The sequence below is a fragment of the Scatophagus argus genome, chromosome 20, assembly GCF_020382885.2.
Source record: "Scatophagus argus isolate fScaArg1 chromosome 20, fScaArg1.pri, whole genome shotgun sequence".
Classification (NCBI taxonomy): domain Eukaryota; kingdom Metazoa; phylum Chordata; class Actinopteri; family Scatophagidae; genus Scatophagus; species Scatophagus argus.
Genome location: NC_058512.1, coordinates 5,699,156 through 5,714,872, shown reverse-complemented (window position 1 = coordinate 5,714,872; position 15,717 = coordinate 5,699,156). Strand labels below are relative to the sequence as shown.

Genomic DNA, 15,717 nt, shown 5'->3' with positions numbered 1-15,717 from the left:
TTTTAAAACCTTCCTCAGACGGCCCCATGCAGAGAAGGAGTGACCTGGGGAAACTCTTTGCATTGGCTCCTACTGGCTGCTACCAGTCCCCCCCCCTCCGACCCCCCCGGCTCTTATACAAATGTACTGTGCACGAGTAGTTTCTAATCCAGTCTAGGAGCCACACATTTGGCCTCTGAATTCATGTTTTAACTCAAACTGAGCTGAGAATATTCTTGAGTTTGTGCTTGGGGTGAATTTCTGAAAATGTGTTTCACACCTCCAGCAATCAGACTTTTAAGGATTTTCTTCACACCCTGTCTGAAACACGGGGAGATTATTTAACTTTCCTTCCAGGGATCAGATGTGACACCTTTCCCATGTGCTCTTGCTTCCCCCCTTCCATCCGCAGGCAAGGTCAGGAAATGAGCACTCTGGAGCCTGCGCCTTAATAAGCCACGTTAACCGGCCAGCAGAGCTTCAGACTGGCTGCTGGCTCACACGGCCTCCAGGTCGTCAGCATGTCTGGCACCACGCGACTTGCCACATTTGGCAGAGAGCTGAGGACGTTCGGGTCTTAATGATGTTTGTTTTTCCCTTTCTCCTTGCCTTTTGCATCCTATGAGCTGATCAAGCCTTATTCCACGGGTGAACAAGTGCCACTATTTAAAAGAAAGCACCGAATTTATATTAATGATGTTTGAATCCTTCACTGATTCAATGAAAGACAAGTCTCAATGGCTGCAAGATGACATTCCCACTTAAAAGGATAAACACAAGTATCTATAGCAACAAACAGCAGCAAATGAGTCATAGTTTCCATACATCTACCGCAGGTGTTCTTTGTAGTTAGTCTGTACACCGCTGCTACTGCCATTTGTTCTGCATTGATATGGACTCCATCCAGGCAGCAGCAGGATGCCCAGAGTTTTATCCGTTTTATCTATTTGTTTTCAGACTGAGTTTTTACAGGCGTTCCGGCTCTGGATCACAGAGAGTTTCACAGACCTCCCTGCATGGTCTGCAGCTGCCCAGACCTCAGCATACCACATCAGTCTGCTGGAAGACCTGGGCTGAGTCATATTCATGGTGTGGTTGATGAGGTCAGACAGTGAACAGATAAAACCAAACCTCAAATGTCTCTGACACCATCTGCTGACTATTTTTATTCGTGATACCAATATTACCGAATCCTGAGACTCTCATATTCACACTTGTAATTCAGCCTTTTTTATGAGGTTAGTCGTGAGCAGAAATGAAAAATTATATCACCACTGTAACCAAAATGACAGCGAAACGTACTGTGTTACCAATGAGTCAACCTTAAGCAGCGGTTTTCAGTGCAGCACAGAAAGACAGTAAGGGCTGTTTGTGCTCTCAATCTGACAATTAGCCTTTTTTCCAAACTTCTGACCCAAAGAAAAGGAAGGAAGAAAAAGGGGGAAAACACGCATGACCTACAAATATTGTTTTAAGTGTATTTATTCTAATCAAATTCACCCAGTTTCTTTTTGGGGGCTTCCAGGTTTCTGCATCTGAACTCAACATCTGCGTTAACTCATTATAAACACATTTTTACAATCAGGTCAGGTGGGTTTTGTTTTTCTTCTTCTTGTGCATTAGCTGTGCAGAGATGAGGATTCACTTATGGACTATATATAGCAGTATTACTCACAGCCACCATACATATATTGTGCCTTTTCTATTCCCATTAGCATATTACACAAATGGTGCACATAAATATGTAACTTGTCTCTTCAATGTGACATTTTCTGGCCTAAATGAAAAGGATTTACGAATGTTGACTTTGTGGTGGAACAAATTTTTTTTATGTCAAGGAAAATACAGTATTAAAGACAGTAATTACATTTCCCACGTCTTCACAAGACGCTCTTTCATAAAGAAACTTACCTCAGCGTCCTTGTGTTTGAGGAACAGACATCGACTTTTACAACACGGCAAACCACAGCTGGTGGTGACCATAAGTCTCCTTGCTCCTGCGCTGAGTGCTTAAGTGCTCATTACACTGTGGGATGCAACGTCTTACAAGCCTCGCACTGTCTTACCTGATGAAGTTACGAAACAGCAGCCAGTCAGCAAGTCAGAGGGGTCTGATCCAACACCTCATTAAATCTGCAGCATCTATCAAAACCTCTACCCTGTCTGGCAGAGGGAGCTCACTCCAAACCCAAAATTACAGCATTAAATTGCCTGGATATTTGGTATAAGACAGACTGTAACTCTGAACTCAAGGCAGAAGCTTAATAAATGGACCCACATCCTGCAGCATATTTAGACCGCAAACTCTTGAGCCAAATTGGTATGTCATGGTGGATAAAGCTGTCGAGTTTCCTGGAATCGTCTAACACAGCATGGAGGGCATGAATACAAATTACACATCAAATGTTAGAGATTCAAAATTAATCAGAAAATTTATTCTTGCCTAATATGGAACAGAAAATCTTTAGAAACGAGGCACTGCTCGTGACGATTGCGGAATGTAATTGAGTCCTTGGCCTTGAGGTAACCAGACCAAATTAATGCATAAATGCATATTCGTTTGTGCTGAATGTGAGTTTAGCTATTAGTCTGCTTTGTGTATAAAAACAGGATTTTTCTAATGTTTGGAACTTTGGAAAATTACAGGAAGCAGTTGAAACCATTGCTATATTTCTCCAATTCCATTTACCTGACTGAATCCCCCACCTTCACGTCTCTCTGTAAAATCACTCAAAATGCTCTCAGTTGTGGACTCTGTAACATAAACTGCCCGTCTTGGAAAAACATGGCCATTACACTAGAAGATTGATGATGGGCGCTCAAAGGTATTCTCAGAATAGCCTCAGTGCGATGGGGGAACATATCCTTTTTGAAACAACAATGTGGTTTCAGCGTCTCACTAAATTTCCCAGTATTATGTAAGGGTACTTAATGAAGGCCCCCGCAAAGCCTCGGGTCAAAGTTGTGGTTGATGGTTTTGCCATGTGTAAACCATGAGTTCACTCTCAGACCATCGCAGACTATCCAGCTGCTCCTTCAGTCACTCGCACCAGCTGGATACGTTCACACTCACTCACTCCATCTGAGCGCATGTCTCACCTACACCTACACACCCCGCAGTAAGGTGGACTGCCGTAAATCATCACCGCAGATACTTGACACCAGTTCAGCCGTTCAGCTTTCTCTTTCCGTTTTTCACACAAACACCTCCAGTGATACATCCTCCCATTTCTTTTGAATTTTCTCTCTTTCCTTTTATTTTTTTAGCAGCATGACTCCAAGAATGGCAGGTCAGATCATCATTTTGGTCTAGACTGAAATACGACAGAAACTCTTGGATGGAAATTAAACTGCCATTTGTGGTCTTCAGAGGATGAATCAAAATGATTTTAATGAGGTTTTGTGTGGGAAATCTTAAGAGGTTCTGGATCGATTTTCACAAACATTCATTTCCCCCTCAGGACGAATTGGGATAAATTTCGCGATGCCTTATTGTCTCATTGTCATTGTGAGCATACTAGCAATCGCTATGAATTCAAAGTCTGAGCTGTAAGAGGCTGTTGTTTCCTCAGACCAGGTTCTGCTATAGAAAACCTATTTTGTACAATGTGTTGTCAACCACATTGGAAATCAAGAGTGTTTACTTTTATTCTCAAAAGAGGAGGAATGAAAAGTAGGCCGCTGTAGAGTGAAGAGAGACATGGTGGTTCACATGAAAACTAACAGAAATAGTTGGTCAGTTATGGTGTGAATTTGGTGTGAACGTCTGATTCAGAAAGTTACAGAAATTTTCAGACACAGCCACCCAGTCCTGACAACAGAAGGGTGAGAAGGGGTTTCCAAAGCTGTTCAACCATACAACAAACAGATCTGATGAAGCAGCTTTAGTCTTCTTTCCTCTCCACCACATCTATTGCAAACCCAATACTGTCCGATGCTACACAGTTCAAACATAAAGGATTCTTCGCAGCGAAACATGGCAAACAATTGCTTCAAGATGAGGAGGACAAAACACACCTACACCGTATCGGGGCAGCTTGTTTACACAGTTTGAACAGCTCTGCATTGTGCTCCATTGAGTCTTATTCCAGGTGCTCTCATTAATCCTTCTTAGTTTTGGCACACTGAAAGCAAGCGTGTCTGGGCTAGAAAGGTCCGCCATACGGAGGAAACAGCACATGGTGGGAGAACACGGTCATTTGTTCTGACACACTTACTGCTGTGTTCTCCAGAGTGACAGAGAGTATGAAAAATGCAAGAATCTCTGTTTGAAAGTGTTCGTGGGAAAGCAGGGCATATTGAATGTTAAATCACATGTGAAGAGACACAGTGATCTCCCCCTACAAACTGTATTTACTGAACACAGTAACCAAATATTGGAGGTGAATACATTTATTGTGTATGAGGGTGACTGTTTAAGCCCAGAGCATAAGAACCAAAATGTTTTTCACTTGTGTGTTGGTTTGGTAAACTTTATGTCATTTTGTATCTGAGTATGTCATTCTGTTATGTGGAATTATAAGCTACTATTCATGAAAATAAGTGGATCATGAGCAGGATGTGGGCTACATGTGGTAAAGTGAAGTTATTTGAGCTGGAGGCTCAAATTAGTGATCTTGTTTGAATGTTAAGGCAAAGCCACTTTGACTGAATTTCTTTTGTTACATCCAAACCCTTTGAAACAGGACTCTCTATTTCCTGTCTCGCAATATAGGAGCGAGAAGATAATGCATTTCCCAGAGAGGCAGATGTCCAATCTCTGAAGTGCAGTCCAGGAAATGAATAGATTTCTTCCACATTTCCGCCTCAGTCTCCTCCACCTTCAGCAGATTCAAGAGACAAGAGCACGAGGATTTAGATTTTCTTTCGTAAGAGCTAATGCTTAGACTCCTGGTTGTCACCATATTCCACATGTATCTGAAGGTCGGCTCTTTCACTTTTATGCTCAGAAAAATAACACATGGTATTTAAGGCTGTTTGCTGTAGTAATTGTCCCCCTTTTCAGGGAGGATATTACAGGGTTGATAGATCTTAACACCGTCCCCTGCTATGAAGAAGGGTTCACAGCAACAGGGGATGTAACTATGTGAGAACATGATTTACAACAGATTGTCCCACCTGTGACCGCCTGTTTGCCCCAAGCTTAAGATAAATGGTTCTGGGTGGGGGCGGTGTTGAATGTGGGACAACCCAGAGGTCAAAACTCACAGCTCTAAAGGGTAATTCCGTCAGTTTTGTATGTTTCACCTTGACCCATTTGTTGATGATAAAACTGTACCCTGATAAATACAATGTCACCCAACAGGGCAAGAAACAATTGCCAACAGTTAAATTATTTTAATTAGTTTTCTAGTCTAGAAATCTGTTCCTGTTTTCCTTCCAAGCATCAGTAACAATAGCTAGCTCTCAAAGGTCATTGAAATGCAAGATACTGTATTGGTAAACACACAAGGCAGCTAAATCCATAGTTACTGAAGAGACCTTTCTGGTTTGGGAGTCCCAACCTGAGATGGAGCGTTTTATATTAACAAGATAGGCATTAATACAGTAATTATGCTGCATTCCGTTTACCTCAGGAAGTAGGAAGTCGGAGCTGGGAGTGACGTCACACATGAGTTAAAAATTTCATCGTTCACCTTTCTCCTCTTCTGAATACGTTTTGCTATTATGGGGAGTTTTTCAACCTACATGGTTGCCTGTAATTATTACCAGTTGGTCAAAAGTATGAAAATAAAGGATACCCCACAATTTTATCATTTTTGCGAAACCTTAAGTGCAACATTGCAGTCTATGTTGGTGAATCAACATCTCATACTTTCCAATGTACTTACTTTTATTCCTTACTGTGTAAAAGTGATGCCAAAACATGTACGTGTGGGTGTGTTACATGTGGATGTCTGTGAATGGAAACCAGGTGCTTTAGTGCTCTGCCAAGACGAGCTTGTTGTTGCATGTCAGCTTGGTGCGTCTAGGAGTAGCTTAACAAGCTCAGCAGGACCCCTCACATCAAACACTCCGCTAATGGCTGATAAACTCATTGGGCTTGGTCAGGCGGGACAACAAATGGGCACTTTACATTCAAGGCAGCACAGCAAAATCTCAGTGTGCTTCTCAGGCTCTCCGTTCGAAATTCAGGCCAGCTATTTTCATGAGATGTTAAGAGGAAACGGGTTTCTGGTTTATGGGAATGCAATAAAATGTCAAATCCTTGACTGGTCAAAGCAGCAGCTTGTTAAAAAAAGAGAACAGAAAGGCTTATTTGAGTTAAGGAATGACAAAGGCAGATGGAAAGAGACACGCGGGTGTGACGTCATAACATTTCTTCAAGACAAGAGGAAGACAACACCGCTGAAACACACACCAAAGACCTTATCAGGACAAATCAACACAGCTATGTGAGGTGACTTACCTCTTAAAAAGGGACTAAATTTTAAACAGATGCTGTGATGCATTTTCAGGTTGTTAACCACACAGTAGGTTGTCTTTCCTTTGAGTTTTCTATGATTGCCAAATAATCTCCAGACAGCCATAACCCAAAACTAATAACACATTGAACATATACAGTATACGTTACTGGCTCAAGCTTACTTCAGCAAGTCTTTGTGCTTTCCTTGCGTTTATTAAATGAGATGAACATGTGTACAACAAGCACTGCCAGGATGAGACTGGAAGAGAACAAAAGAGCCGAGAGGCACACACAAAGTTTTGAGGAGTGAAGTTTAATGGGGTCATGATTGTCTTTGTCGGAGGTCAAATATTTAATTGGTTTATTGGACAAAAAGCACAACCAGAGCCACTTCTACATTCACTCAGCCAACTAAAAGTCTCTACTTTAGCTACACCATCAGGGCAGGAAAACCCCCAAGAACCACTTTTAGCAGCTTAGACTTACAGAGGGTCATTACTTTTGACAAATGACAGACATTTTGCTTTTTCAAAGGTTGGGTGAAAGGCTACCACATATTATCTTTCTCATTTCGTCCGAGCACACTGTTCCCAATGAACCGCTTTCATCTCTTCGTATCAAAGGGATTTATTGTTCTAGCTAGGTGAAATTCTCTCTCTCTCTCTCTCTCCTGTCTCTTGTATCTGGGCAATCTCTCCTCTCTGATTATGCTTTAGCTGGTTGAGATCAGCGTTACTCTCCAGGAGAGTAAAAGTGACCTCAGTCTGACTCATTGGTCGGCATTCATCCGCTTCTGGGCCCTACGACATGCACAGGCTGACAGAAAGGCTGACGGACAGACAGACAGGCAGACAGACTGGCAGAGTGCTGCTGGGTAGACAGACATACAGATGAACAGAGAGACAGACAGGCAGGATCCTAAGGTTGTCCCATGATGAACAAGGAAGGAGGCAATTTAGTGCAGTAGAGAGGGCGGACTTTGACCTTATTGGCCAGATTGTTAGCGAATGGGGTCACTGGGCTACAGCCAACGTCACAGCGTGCTAGTTGTGGAAGCAGCCAATCGCTTTCCTATGTAGATCCTGAAAAGAGAAAGCAGTAATTGATAACGGCCCTTTCGCTAAACCCCTCACCCAGAAAGCAGTTGTCGAAGCATAGCTTAGCAACCGCAGCTAGCTTCGACAGTCCTGTTAAGCTTTGGCGACAGGTTTTGGCGGAGTGCATGGGGTTGTAGTAACAGTGATACTATACTTTATATGAACAGTTGAGAAGATTGGGTCTTTTGAAGGATCAAGAGCACACAAGAGCAAGTGTAAAGAATGGAATAAACAGTGTGTTTATTTGTGTCTCCATAAGTTTACCACCTTAGGTCTTCTTTAAAGGTCCAGTGTGAAGGATTTAGGATGAAAAAGGGAATAATTATGCTTTCATCAAAGTATGATCACCCGAAACTAAATAGTCACTGTGTTTTCGTTACCTTACACTGAGCCTTTCACATGTACAGAGATGCCCAGGCCTCCTGCCACAATGCCTCTCTAACACTTACTTAAAATGAAACATCACTTTGGTTAAGATTAGGCACAAAAAGTGTGTGGTTAGCTTTAGGACAAGATCAGTGAAGTCCGGTTTCACACGAGACGCAGGCTGCAGTCTCTTGAGTGGAAGTCGAGCGTGCGAACCACCACTCAACCCAGACCTCCACCGTTGTTGGGACAAACAATGCCGCGCTGTGCAGTTGCTCTGATCATCTGATACTGATGTTTCCTCTCATCCAGATACGTGGATCCCTTCAGCATCTGGATGAGACGCTGTGGGATGTGCCAAAACGGCAGTACTTGATATGCTTTGAATAGGCCTGAGCTTGATATTCTTATCATAACCCCGACAATCATCACGCCTCATGATAAAAAACTAACCAACAAAGTTAACAGAGGCGAGGGGTAACCAACCTAACTCAGATAAGGGCAGGCCAAGAAAATGTCCTCAGAATAAAGAAAAAAAAAAGCAGTGGCTCTGGAGAGGGTCTTTCGTGTTTTTAAACACCACAGAGGAGGATAAAACGAGAGGTGTTCAGTTGGTTGCAAATTGTCGCTAAATTCTCACACTGGATCTTTAATCCCCTATGTTAGTTTGTGGAGATTACATTGAAAAAAAGACTTGTTTGCAAACAGCACAATTACTGCGTACTATTTGTGTGTGCACGCAGGGATGGTGAAGCTAATGTTAGGATCTCTGTCCTGTACCAGTAACTAAAGGGAGGTGGGACTTAGTGTAGCTGTCAGCGTTTTAATACAGGTGCTTCAGACATTAACTTCAAATAAAATAAAATGGATAAAAAGTGAGTTTATATGCAAATATATGTGTGTGTATCTCACCCGACTCCAAGTGTGAGCAGGTGTGAAGCCAGCAATGAGGGACCAAGGAGGAGGAGGACATCGGAGGAGAAGATACCTCTCTTCATCACCTCTGTCTTCCTCACGCTGAGGGAGCCCTGCTGCTTTGGGTGCTGAAACACAAACTCTCTGCAGAGAGAGAGTGAGAGAGAGAGAGAAGGAGGGAGAGGAGGATAAGGAGCCAGAGATAAGAGATGTGAGGAGAGGGAAGATAGAAAGGGAAAAAAAAAATAAACAGAGATAATGAGAACACAAGAGAGAAGACTGAGAATGCTGAAAGGTAGCGAGGCATTGAGAGTCTGAGACCATTAAAGCTACTCGCTGTCAAATAGACTTATTGTATTGCAGAAGATTAAATGTCAAGCATGGCAGTGTAAATAAAAAACGAGAGTGATTCATGCATTTCTCAACACTCAAAGGTATAAACAAAATTTAAAACACGGCATTCGAACCTGCTGTCAAAATCAAACTGATGAGGCGCACTAGACACCAACAAAATCCTAATTTTTGGGGGGGGATTTTGCAACTGAAAGAGGCCTCGTTAGTCAACCACTGCCAAAGACCAAAAGACATTTCTTTAATCAAATATAAATACATTTGTTATGTAGGCTAACTCCTCACAAACAAGCCAATGTCTCCTCTGGCAACCTCACAGTGATGACAAGACTCACAACTCCAGGTAACGGCATGTAACTGCATAACACAAAACAAACTGTTGTTTTTATTTTTCTGTTTGTATAGAGAGTCAGTATAGAGACAAACTAGATACCACATGTTAGCTGGTGTGCTTTAGAGGTGCTCTTTGGTAGAGTTATGAGCTTTAGGGTGAGCTTGGCTAGCTGTTTTCCTCAGCTTTGAGTGCTTATGCTAAGCTAAGCTAATAGTCAAAAAAGTATTATTCTTTTGACACACCTTTGAAATACAACTCTCTGTGGATACTTAACAGAACTCTAGCTTGGGGATGTAGCAGTAGCAAACATAATTAAATATAATAGAAAATGTAATAAATGACTTTAAACACGCTGGTCTTACTTTGGTGGGATGTTTTCAGGTCTACTGGACCAATCCCACACCCAGTCAGTGTCCCCTCGTCGCTCACTTTCCTCCTGTAACATGGATAAATGATCAGATGATGTGCAATAGTCGGGGAAAAACAGCATACACACAAGAGAATGTTAGGAGGGGGGAGTACAGCGACTAGTGCAGACTCAGCACATCTACGTTACTGATACTGATTCAATTTGAACACATTTACAACAACTCTTGTAAATCTTCAGGGGGAAATCTCAAACAACCATTTAGCAAGAAGCAACTGCTCAAGCACAGTTCAATAAAACAGAAAACGACTCATCTGACTCTCTCTTGGATCTCAACAATATTTTAAAAGAGATAGATTGCCTATCACTAGCAAGCTTAACGTCTCTGCAAGCTGATTTGAAACTGTACTGAAATGGATGGCTGGGAAAGAGGAAATCAATACAAAAACTTCCTCTTCCATTTGGCAATCGGTCAGCAATAACGTAAAATGAACTGAATGCAAATATATTGTGTGTATTTTGTAGTTAATGGGCACAACAAAATTAAATGTGTGTATTTTTTTTTTTAATATTTACACAAAGGAGAATGAAGTAATCTAATGGATATTAACAACATATGAAAATGAATACCTGTATGGGGACACAGTCACTGTCCTGCTCACTAGAGGGTCTTGGAGAACCGGTGGACTGTGGAGTCCCGACCTGTGGAGGACTGGTGGACAACAAGCAGACTTTTACACTGTGGGTTTAGTATTGTGAAAAACAACTTAAAGATCCACAGAGCACAGAATGAAGCTCATTACTGTGCATGCCAAAAAACTAGACCCACACAGGCAAAGTGCATCATTACCTGTCTCTACTCCTCTCACACTCGAGCTGGGCCTCCAGGAGGATCCTCTCCAGCTCCCCCTGCAGGGTGGAGGAGATGCTGTCCTCCGGCCCGGTCAGACTCTCCCTGCGGCTCACGGCTGCGATCAGCTCCTCCAGCTCGACCCAGGAGCCTGACGAGCGAACGGCACAAGCAGCAGAGTTTGTAATGATGCTCGGGCACTCAGCAAGAAGGCGGAAAACAGCGGCGCTTTGTACACACATGTTAGACTGTAACGAGCCCCATGAGGAGCTGTGAAGAGGAAAGTAAACAAATCTTTGACCTTCAAATTCAGTGTTTACACTGAGTGCATCGGTTTTGTTGTTTTCTCTGCTGAGAGTGGATCTATCACTGGAAATCAGATTCTAACAAGATATCAGAGCTGGGCATTGACTGAATGAGACTTAACTACCAGCTGAATCGCATTGACAAATGTAATGAAATATTGTTGTTTGATGGCAAAGTCTTTTTACCGTGTTAATGATTCTGAGCAGACTGTAATTAAAAAATTACTTATCAATTTTTTTCAGTGAGTTTCAAATAAATAACATACACACACACACACACCCAAAATATTCGTTTTGTCTTTTTTTTTTATGCTGTGCTTGTATTTATCCTAACAATTAATTTAATGGTCTTTTCTTTAGATAACTGACCACTGCATGTTTTGTTGTCCCCGAATGACCTACTAATCCTCTTCTGGTGCTCCATATGATGCACGTGGGTAACCTCACTTCATTCATTCACTCACTCATTCAACTAATATTTTTGTCACAACAAAACTGTGATCCTTTTTTTTTTGTTTTGTTTTTTTTAACCACATCAGCCAATCTAGTAAAAAAGTTGGAGGTTTGGTTTGGAGTGGACAGTGAGTGGACAGGTGTGTGCTGATCGTACACAATGTTCGATGGCCTGAGAGACGCTGAATGCAGAATGGACATCCAGCTGGACGGTCCTGTGAAAAAGCCAGGGTCTGTTTCTCTCTATCAATGACTTCTGAACACACACACACACTCAGAGCATATGAATGAATGGACGCGCAGGTTCATTGGGTGCATGACAAGGAAGAGATTTACACATGCACACACATGCATACTGTTGTATACGGCGCGCACGCACCCACAGCCAAACAGTGGGGCAGGCCTAACTCAGGCTGACAGCATGCTTGCTTACGTAAGGTCTTATTTCTGTCAGAGATTAGCTATTCACCCTCTCCCTTCCTCCCCTTGTTTCTCTCTTGTCATGCTGTTTGTATCCCTCTGTGACACAGGCAACATTTACAAAATATCAACACCTCATCTGCCTACCAAAGTATCCTTCCCCCTCATGTGATCTCTCTAATCTTCACTTTATGACACTGTGTAATCACACAAACAGCAGCAAGAGGGGGTAGAGACATGAGTGGGCACAGAGCTGGAGGGAGGGGGGAGGGTGGGAGTAAAGAAGAGAGGGAGGGCAGAGCGGGGAAACTGTGCCATTGCCCTAGTTATTTTTCTACAGAGGGGAGTTATGACATAACAAGAGCCTTGTTGCCTGACTTCTCTGTCACCATTCTGCAGCACTAAATCAGTTTCTGTGCTGCAATCCTGTACACATTCATCTGTGCCGCTGCCAAATCAGCTTTATGTAATGTGGACAAGAGCTGGATGTTAAAAGACTCAATGAACTGCAACACAACAGATTCATTTTTTTATTTGCCAGGCTGTGAATGTCTGCTTCCAGATATGGGTGTCTTTTTTCTTTTTGCTGAAGGGAGGGTCTTGTTGTTCTACGAAAACAGGGTGTCTTTAGTTTATTTTTTTTCTTTTTTCTTGCCTCTGATTTAGATTTTCTTACTCCCTTCTTATTTGGTTTTGCAAAATTCGCTGACAAAATACACCAAAATTATGCCAAGGTCGATTGTGCACTAGGTGCTTTTTGCCAGCTGAAGGGTCCGAGTGTCCCTTTTCAATTTGTACATTTTAAAAAATATGAAAAAGTTGTAATATTACCAGAAAGTTTTCACACATGGCTGAGGTGGGAAAGTTGGAAAAATGCAATGAATCAGACAAAGAATAACTCATGAGCATGTGATTTAAAAGTATCTCAAGCTTACCAGTGAAGAGACTATGAGGAGACTGTAAAGTTCCTAAAATTAATACATGAAACAAAATAAAAGATTATTTTCCACATGGTTTCCCATCGTTTCAGGTTTGACTTTTTAATTACAATGTGCAGTCTCCTCCTTCACTGGCACCTGACTGGTTAATTAGTGCCACCAGCAGTTCATCTTGATACGACCAAATCCAAACAGCAGCGGGTGGACACTGATTCATTTGCATATTTTGTCAAATTCAATTAAAAATTATATTACGTTTATACAAAGCCAATTACTTTATCAGGCCTTAGTTAAAAAACAAAGTGCAGCTGGTATTCTTTGTAAACATGCGCACACTAATTATGTTTTGGACTTCCTAAATATTGATATCAGTACTTCACTATAAAACGTAGTCAGTCGGTCAGGCTACAAATGACATAAACTCCAACCTGCACATCATTTTCATACAGTCCCTTAGTGTCATGTTTTACCCAGCATCCTCTGTGCCAAGCAACGTGCACACAGCACAGTGGAGCTATAAGCGTCAGGAAATCTCCACATCTTAATTGGCTTACAGAGATACAAACAGGTGAGTCAGGGAATCCGTTTACACAATGACAGTATCAGTGGCAACAACAATGCCAACTATAAAACTGGCAGTGCCTTCTTGCCTGTGTGGCATCCTCTCACACCTGATCTCAGTCTGACATGCTGTTAGTATCACGTCCGCCGCTGCGGTTTCACATCCCCACGCCAGACCTGTAAACGCGCTGAAGCTAATGAAGGGAGGTCATTGCTCAGCCTGTGATGTTTACCCACTTTGTTGATGTTTGCAAATGAAATACCGCTTTGTGCACGCACAGAACAGCCTCAATAGGCTGATGGTTCGCTTTCCAATAGCTGCGTCTGAGCAGAAAAACACACGTATCTACGCCGTGGCTGTGAAGGCAAAACAAACACATGTGGTGATGTAACAGGGTAAACAACGGCCTGGTCCACGTACCACCGCCACTCACCGTAGAGTCCGTCCTCCGGTGTCTGCGTGCCGGACAGAGACATGCTTGAACGCAGCGGGTGCTGGATGGAGAGAGCTCGGAGAGATGCTGATGCTGACCGAAGAGGACAGGCAGGTGGAAATGGGCTTCTTCCCTTGTACGCTTTTCTCTCAATCACTTGTGTGTTTGTTGTAGTCTAAAACCGAGCACTGACGCTGCGCTAATCCGCCTCTCCTGCCCTCCCTCCACCCCTCCCCTCCTCTCCTCCCTCCTTCTCCCCTTCTCCCACGTGTCAGGAGCGGAGAGGTAAACAAAACAAGTTGATAGCGCAGCAGGTAAGAAGCCACAAGGTGCATGAGGCAGCAGCAGGTGCCCCAGCGACCTTTTCTGTTTGTTATGAAGTGGACAGGAAACGAGCTCCTGTGGGCTCAAAAGCAGAAATGAATTTCAGATTTGATTAAAGATGCTTTCATAGAAGGCTTTAACTAATACTATGATACTTCATATATATATATCCTTCATGTTCTTTGCCAAACATGTTCCCTCAGCTCACTGCTGATGATCTTACATCTGCTATTAGGAGCTTTTACAAAAGTGGAGAGATGTCAGAAGTCAGGGAAGTTTAATGTATGGGCAGCTTTATACAGAAGTTATAAGTAAAATAAATCATTTTGGTGTTTCTCTCTGGATGGTTATCCTTATTATTTTGCCAGTAATTCATCAAATAAATGCTTGCGTTCACTCTTTCTAATAGATCGGTAATTATAGAGTTATACATTTTAAATGTTGATGAGTTGTTGATTCATGGATTTTGTTTTTTTCCAACCGGGTTAGCGTTTCATTAGAGTGTCTACCTGATGAATTAAATAACTTTCCGAAGAGATCAATCAAGAGTCCTGCTGGAAGAACGAGTACCAGCCTGCAACCAGCTCCAGTCATTTGATGGAGCGACCCTTTGAACAACTAATTCACACGAAAAAAAAAAAAAAAGAAAATAGACACGACCTCAGTGTACTCAGTAACAACTCATATTTTTGGTATATTCACAGTAAATTTCACAGGAAACCAGCTGTTTTTATGTTTCTTATGAACCAAACTGTTGTTTGAGAGTTATATTTGTGACATCATCCCCTCTGAGGACCATGAATATCAGTACAAAATATCATCAGATTTCATCCATCCAGCAAAATTAAAGAAATGCTCATGATAAAGGAGTGTGATTAGTGTTTATAAAACCATGTGAGGAGGGCTAGCCTTCCCAAGTTGATTTATGGTTTCAAAAAAATGGAAAAGAATAAACGGCATCAACACTCAGTCGTGCTATGCAGGAGCGATGCGGATGCATATGCAGGTAGACATAATTTTAGAAAGACTTCTGTGCTCTATTATGTCAGGTGAAAATACCTGACGTCCAGGCAGAGCTGTAAAACAATACAGTATTTATACATGTGAGACTGCAACTCTTGAACCTGAAGGCGCTTGTTTTCTTTTTCTGTCTTTTTTTCCCTATTCCAGGTGTTTTTGAAGGTATTTTGGCTCGTAGTAACAAAACCTAAAGATATGTTAGTTTTCACAAAAGAAAAAATATTGTGATTGTTGATTAAAATTATGTGGTATGTGGTGATTGAATGGCGATAACCATGTGCTGATGTGAGATTCCCAGCCTGAATTTTTATCCTGCTGCATACTGAACCCTGAGCTCATCATTTATTTGTCAGGTTCATGGATGGATTGTGAAACGACGGCACCCTGGGCGCCGACATGCAGGCACATTTGTGTCATTTTCAGCCGCTTTGCAGCTCTTTCAGCAACGTTTTGCATATTAACCTGACGGCTAAAACTCCACCTGAACATCAGTGTTTTATTACAATAACAACAAAAGAGGCTTGCATGACCTAAGACTCCTGCCAGGCTACAGCAAGCCCATATACATACATGTAACTTATCTCCCCCCCTGCAAAA

General features: G+C 42.2%; 1 protein-coding gene across 2 annotated transcripts; it reads right to left on the bottom strand.

Annotated features, from left to right (window-relative positions):
- Nucleotides 1-6,668: 6,668 nt before the first annotated feature.
- zgc:73226 (uncharacterized protein LOC402792 homolog) lies at nucleotides 6,669-14,003 on the bottom strand. 2 transcript variants are annotated; one of them, XM_046375330.1, is made up of 6 exons: nucleotides 13,777-14,003; nucleotides 10,666-10,816; nucleotides 10,446-10,527; nucleotides 9,811-9,884; nucleotides 8,761-8,907; nucleotides 6,669-7,467 (listed from the first exon to the last, which is right to left on the bottom strand). In XM_046375330.1, the coding sequence occupies exons 1-6, from the start codon at nucleotides 13,817-13,819 to the stop codon at nucleotides 7,419-7,421; spliced, it is 546 nt and encodes a 181-aa protein (XP_046231286.1). In that variant the 5' UTR covers nucleotides 13,820-14,003; the 3' UTR covers nucleotides 6,669-7,418. The 2 variants fall into 2 exon arrangements, with proteins under 2 accessions (XP_046231286.1, XP_046231285.1); XM_046375329.1 differs by lacking the exon at nucleotides 13,777-14,003 and having other exon boundaries at nucleotides 10,666-10,990.
- Nucleotides 14,004-15,717: the final 1,714 nt, after the last annotated feature.

Bases quoted from the DNA above. Each gene is read 5' to 3' on its own strand.
- zgc:73226 (XM_046375329.1), bottom strand. From the start codon at position 10,907: ATGTGTGTACAAAGCGCCGCTGTTTTCCGCCTTCTTGCTGAGTGCCCG. The intron at 8,908-9,810 runs GTAAGACCAGCG...CTCTCTCTGCAG, and splicing joins CCTGAAAACATCCCACCAAA to AGAGTTTGTGTTTCAGCACC. The intron at 7,468-8,760 runs GTGAGATACACA...TTCTCTTTTCAG, and splicing joins CTGCTCACACTTGGAGTCGG to GATCTACATAGGAAAGCGAT.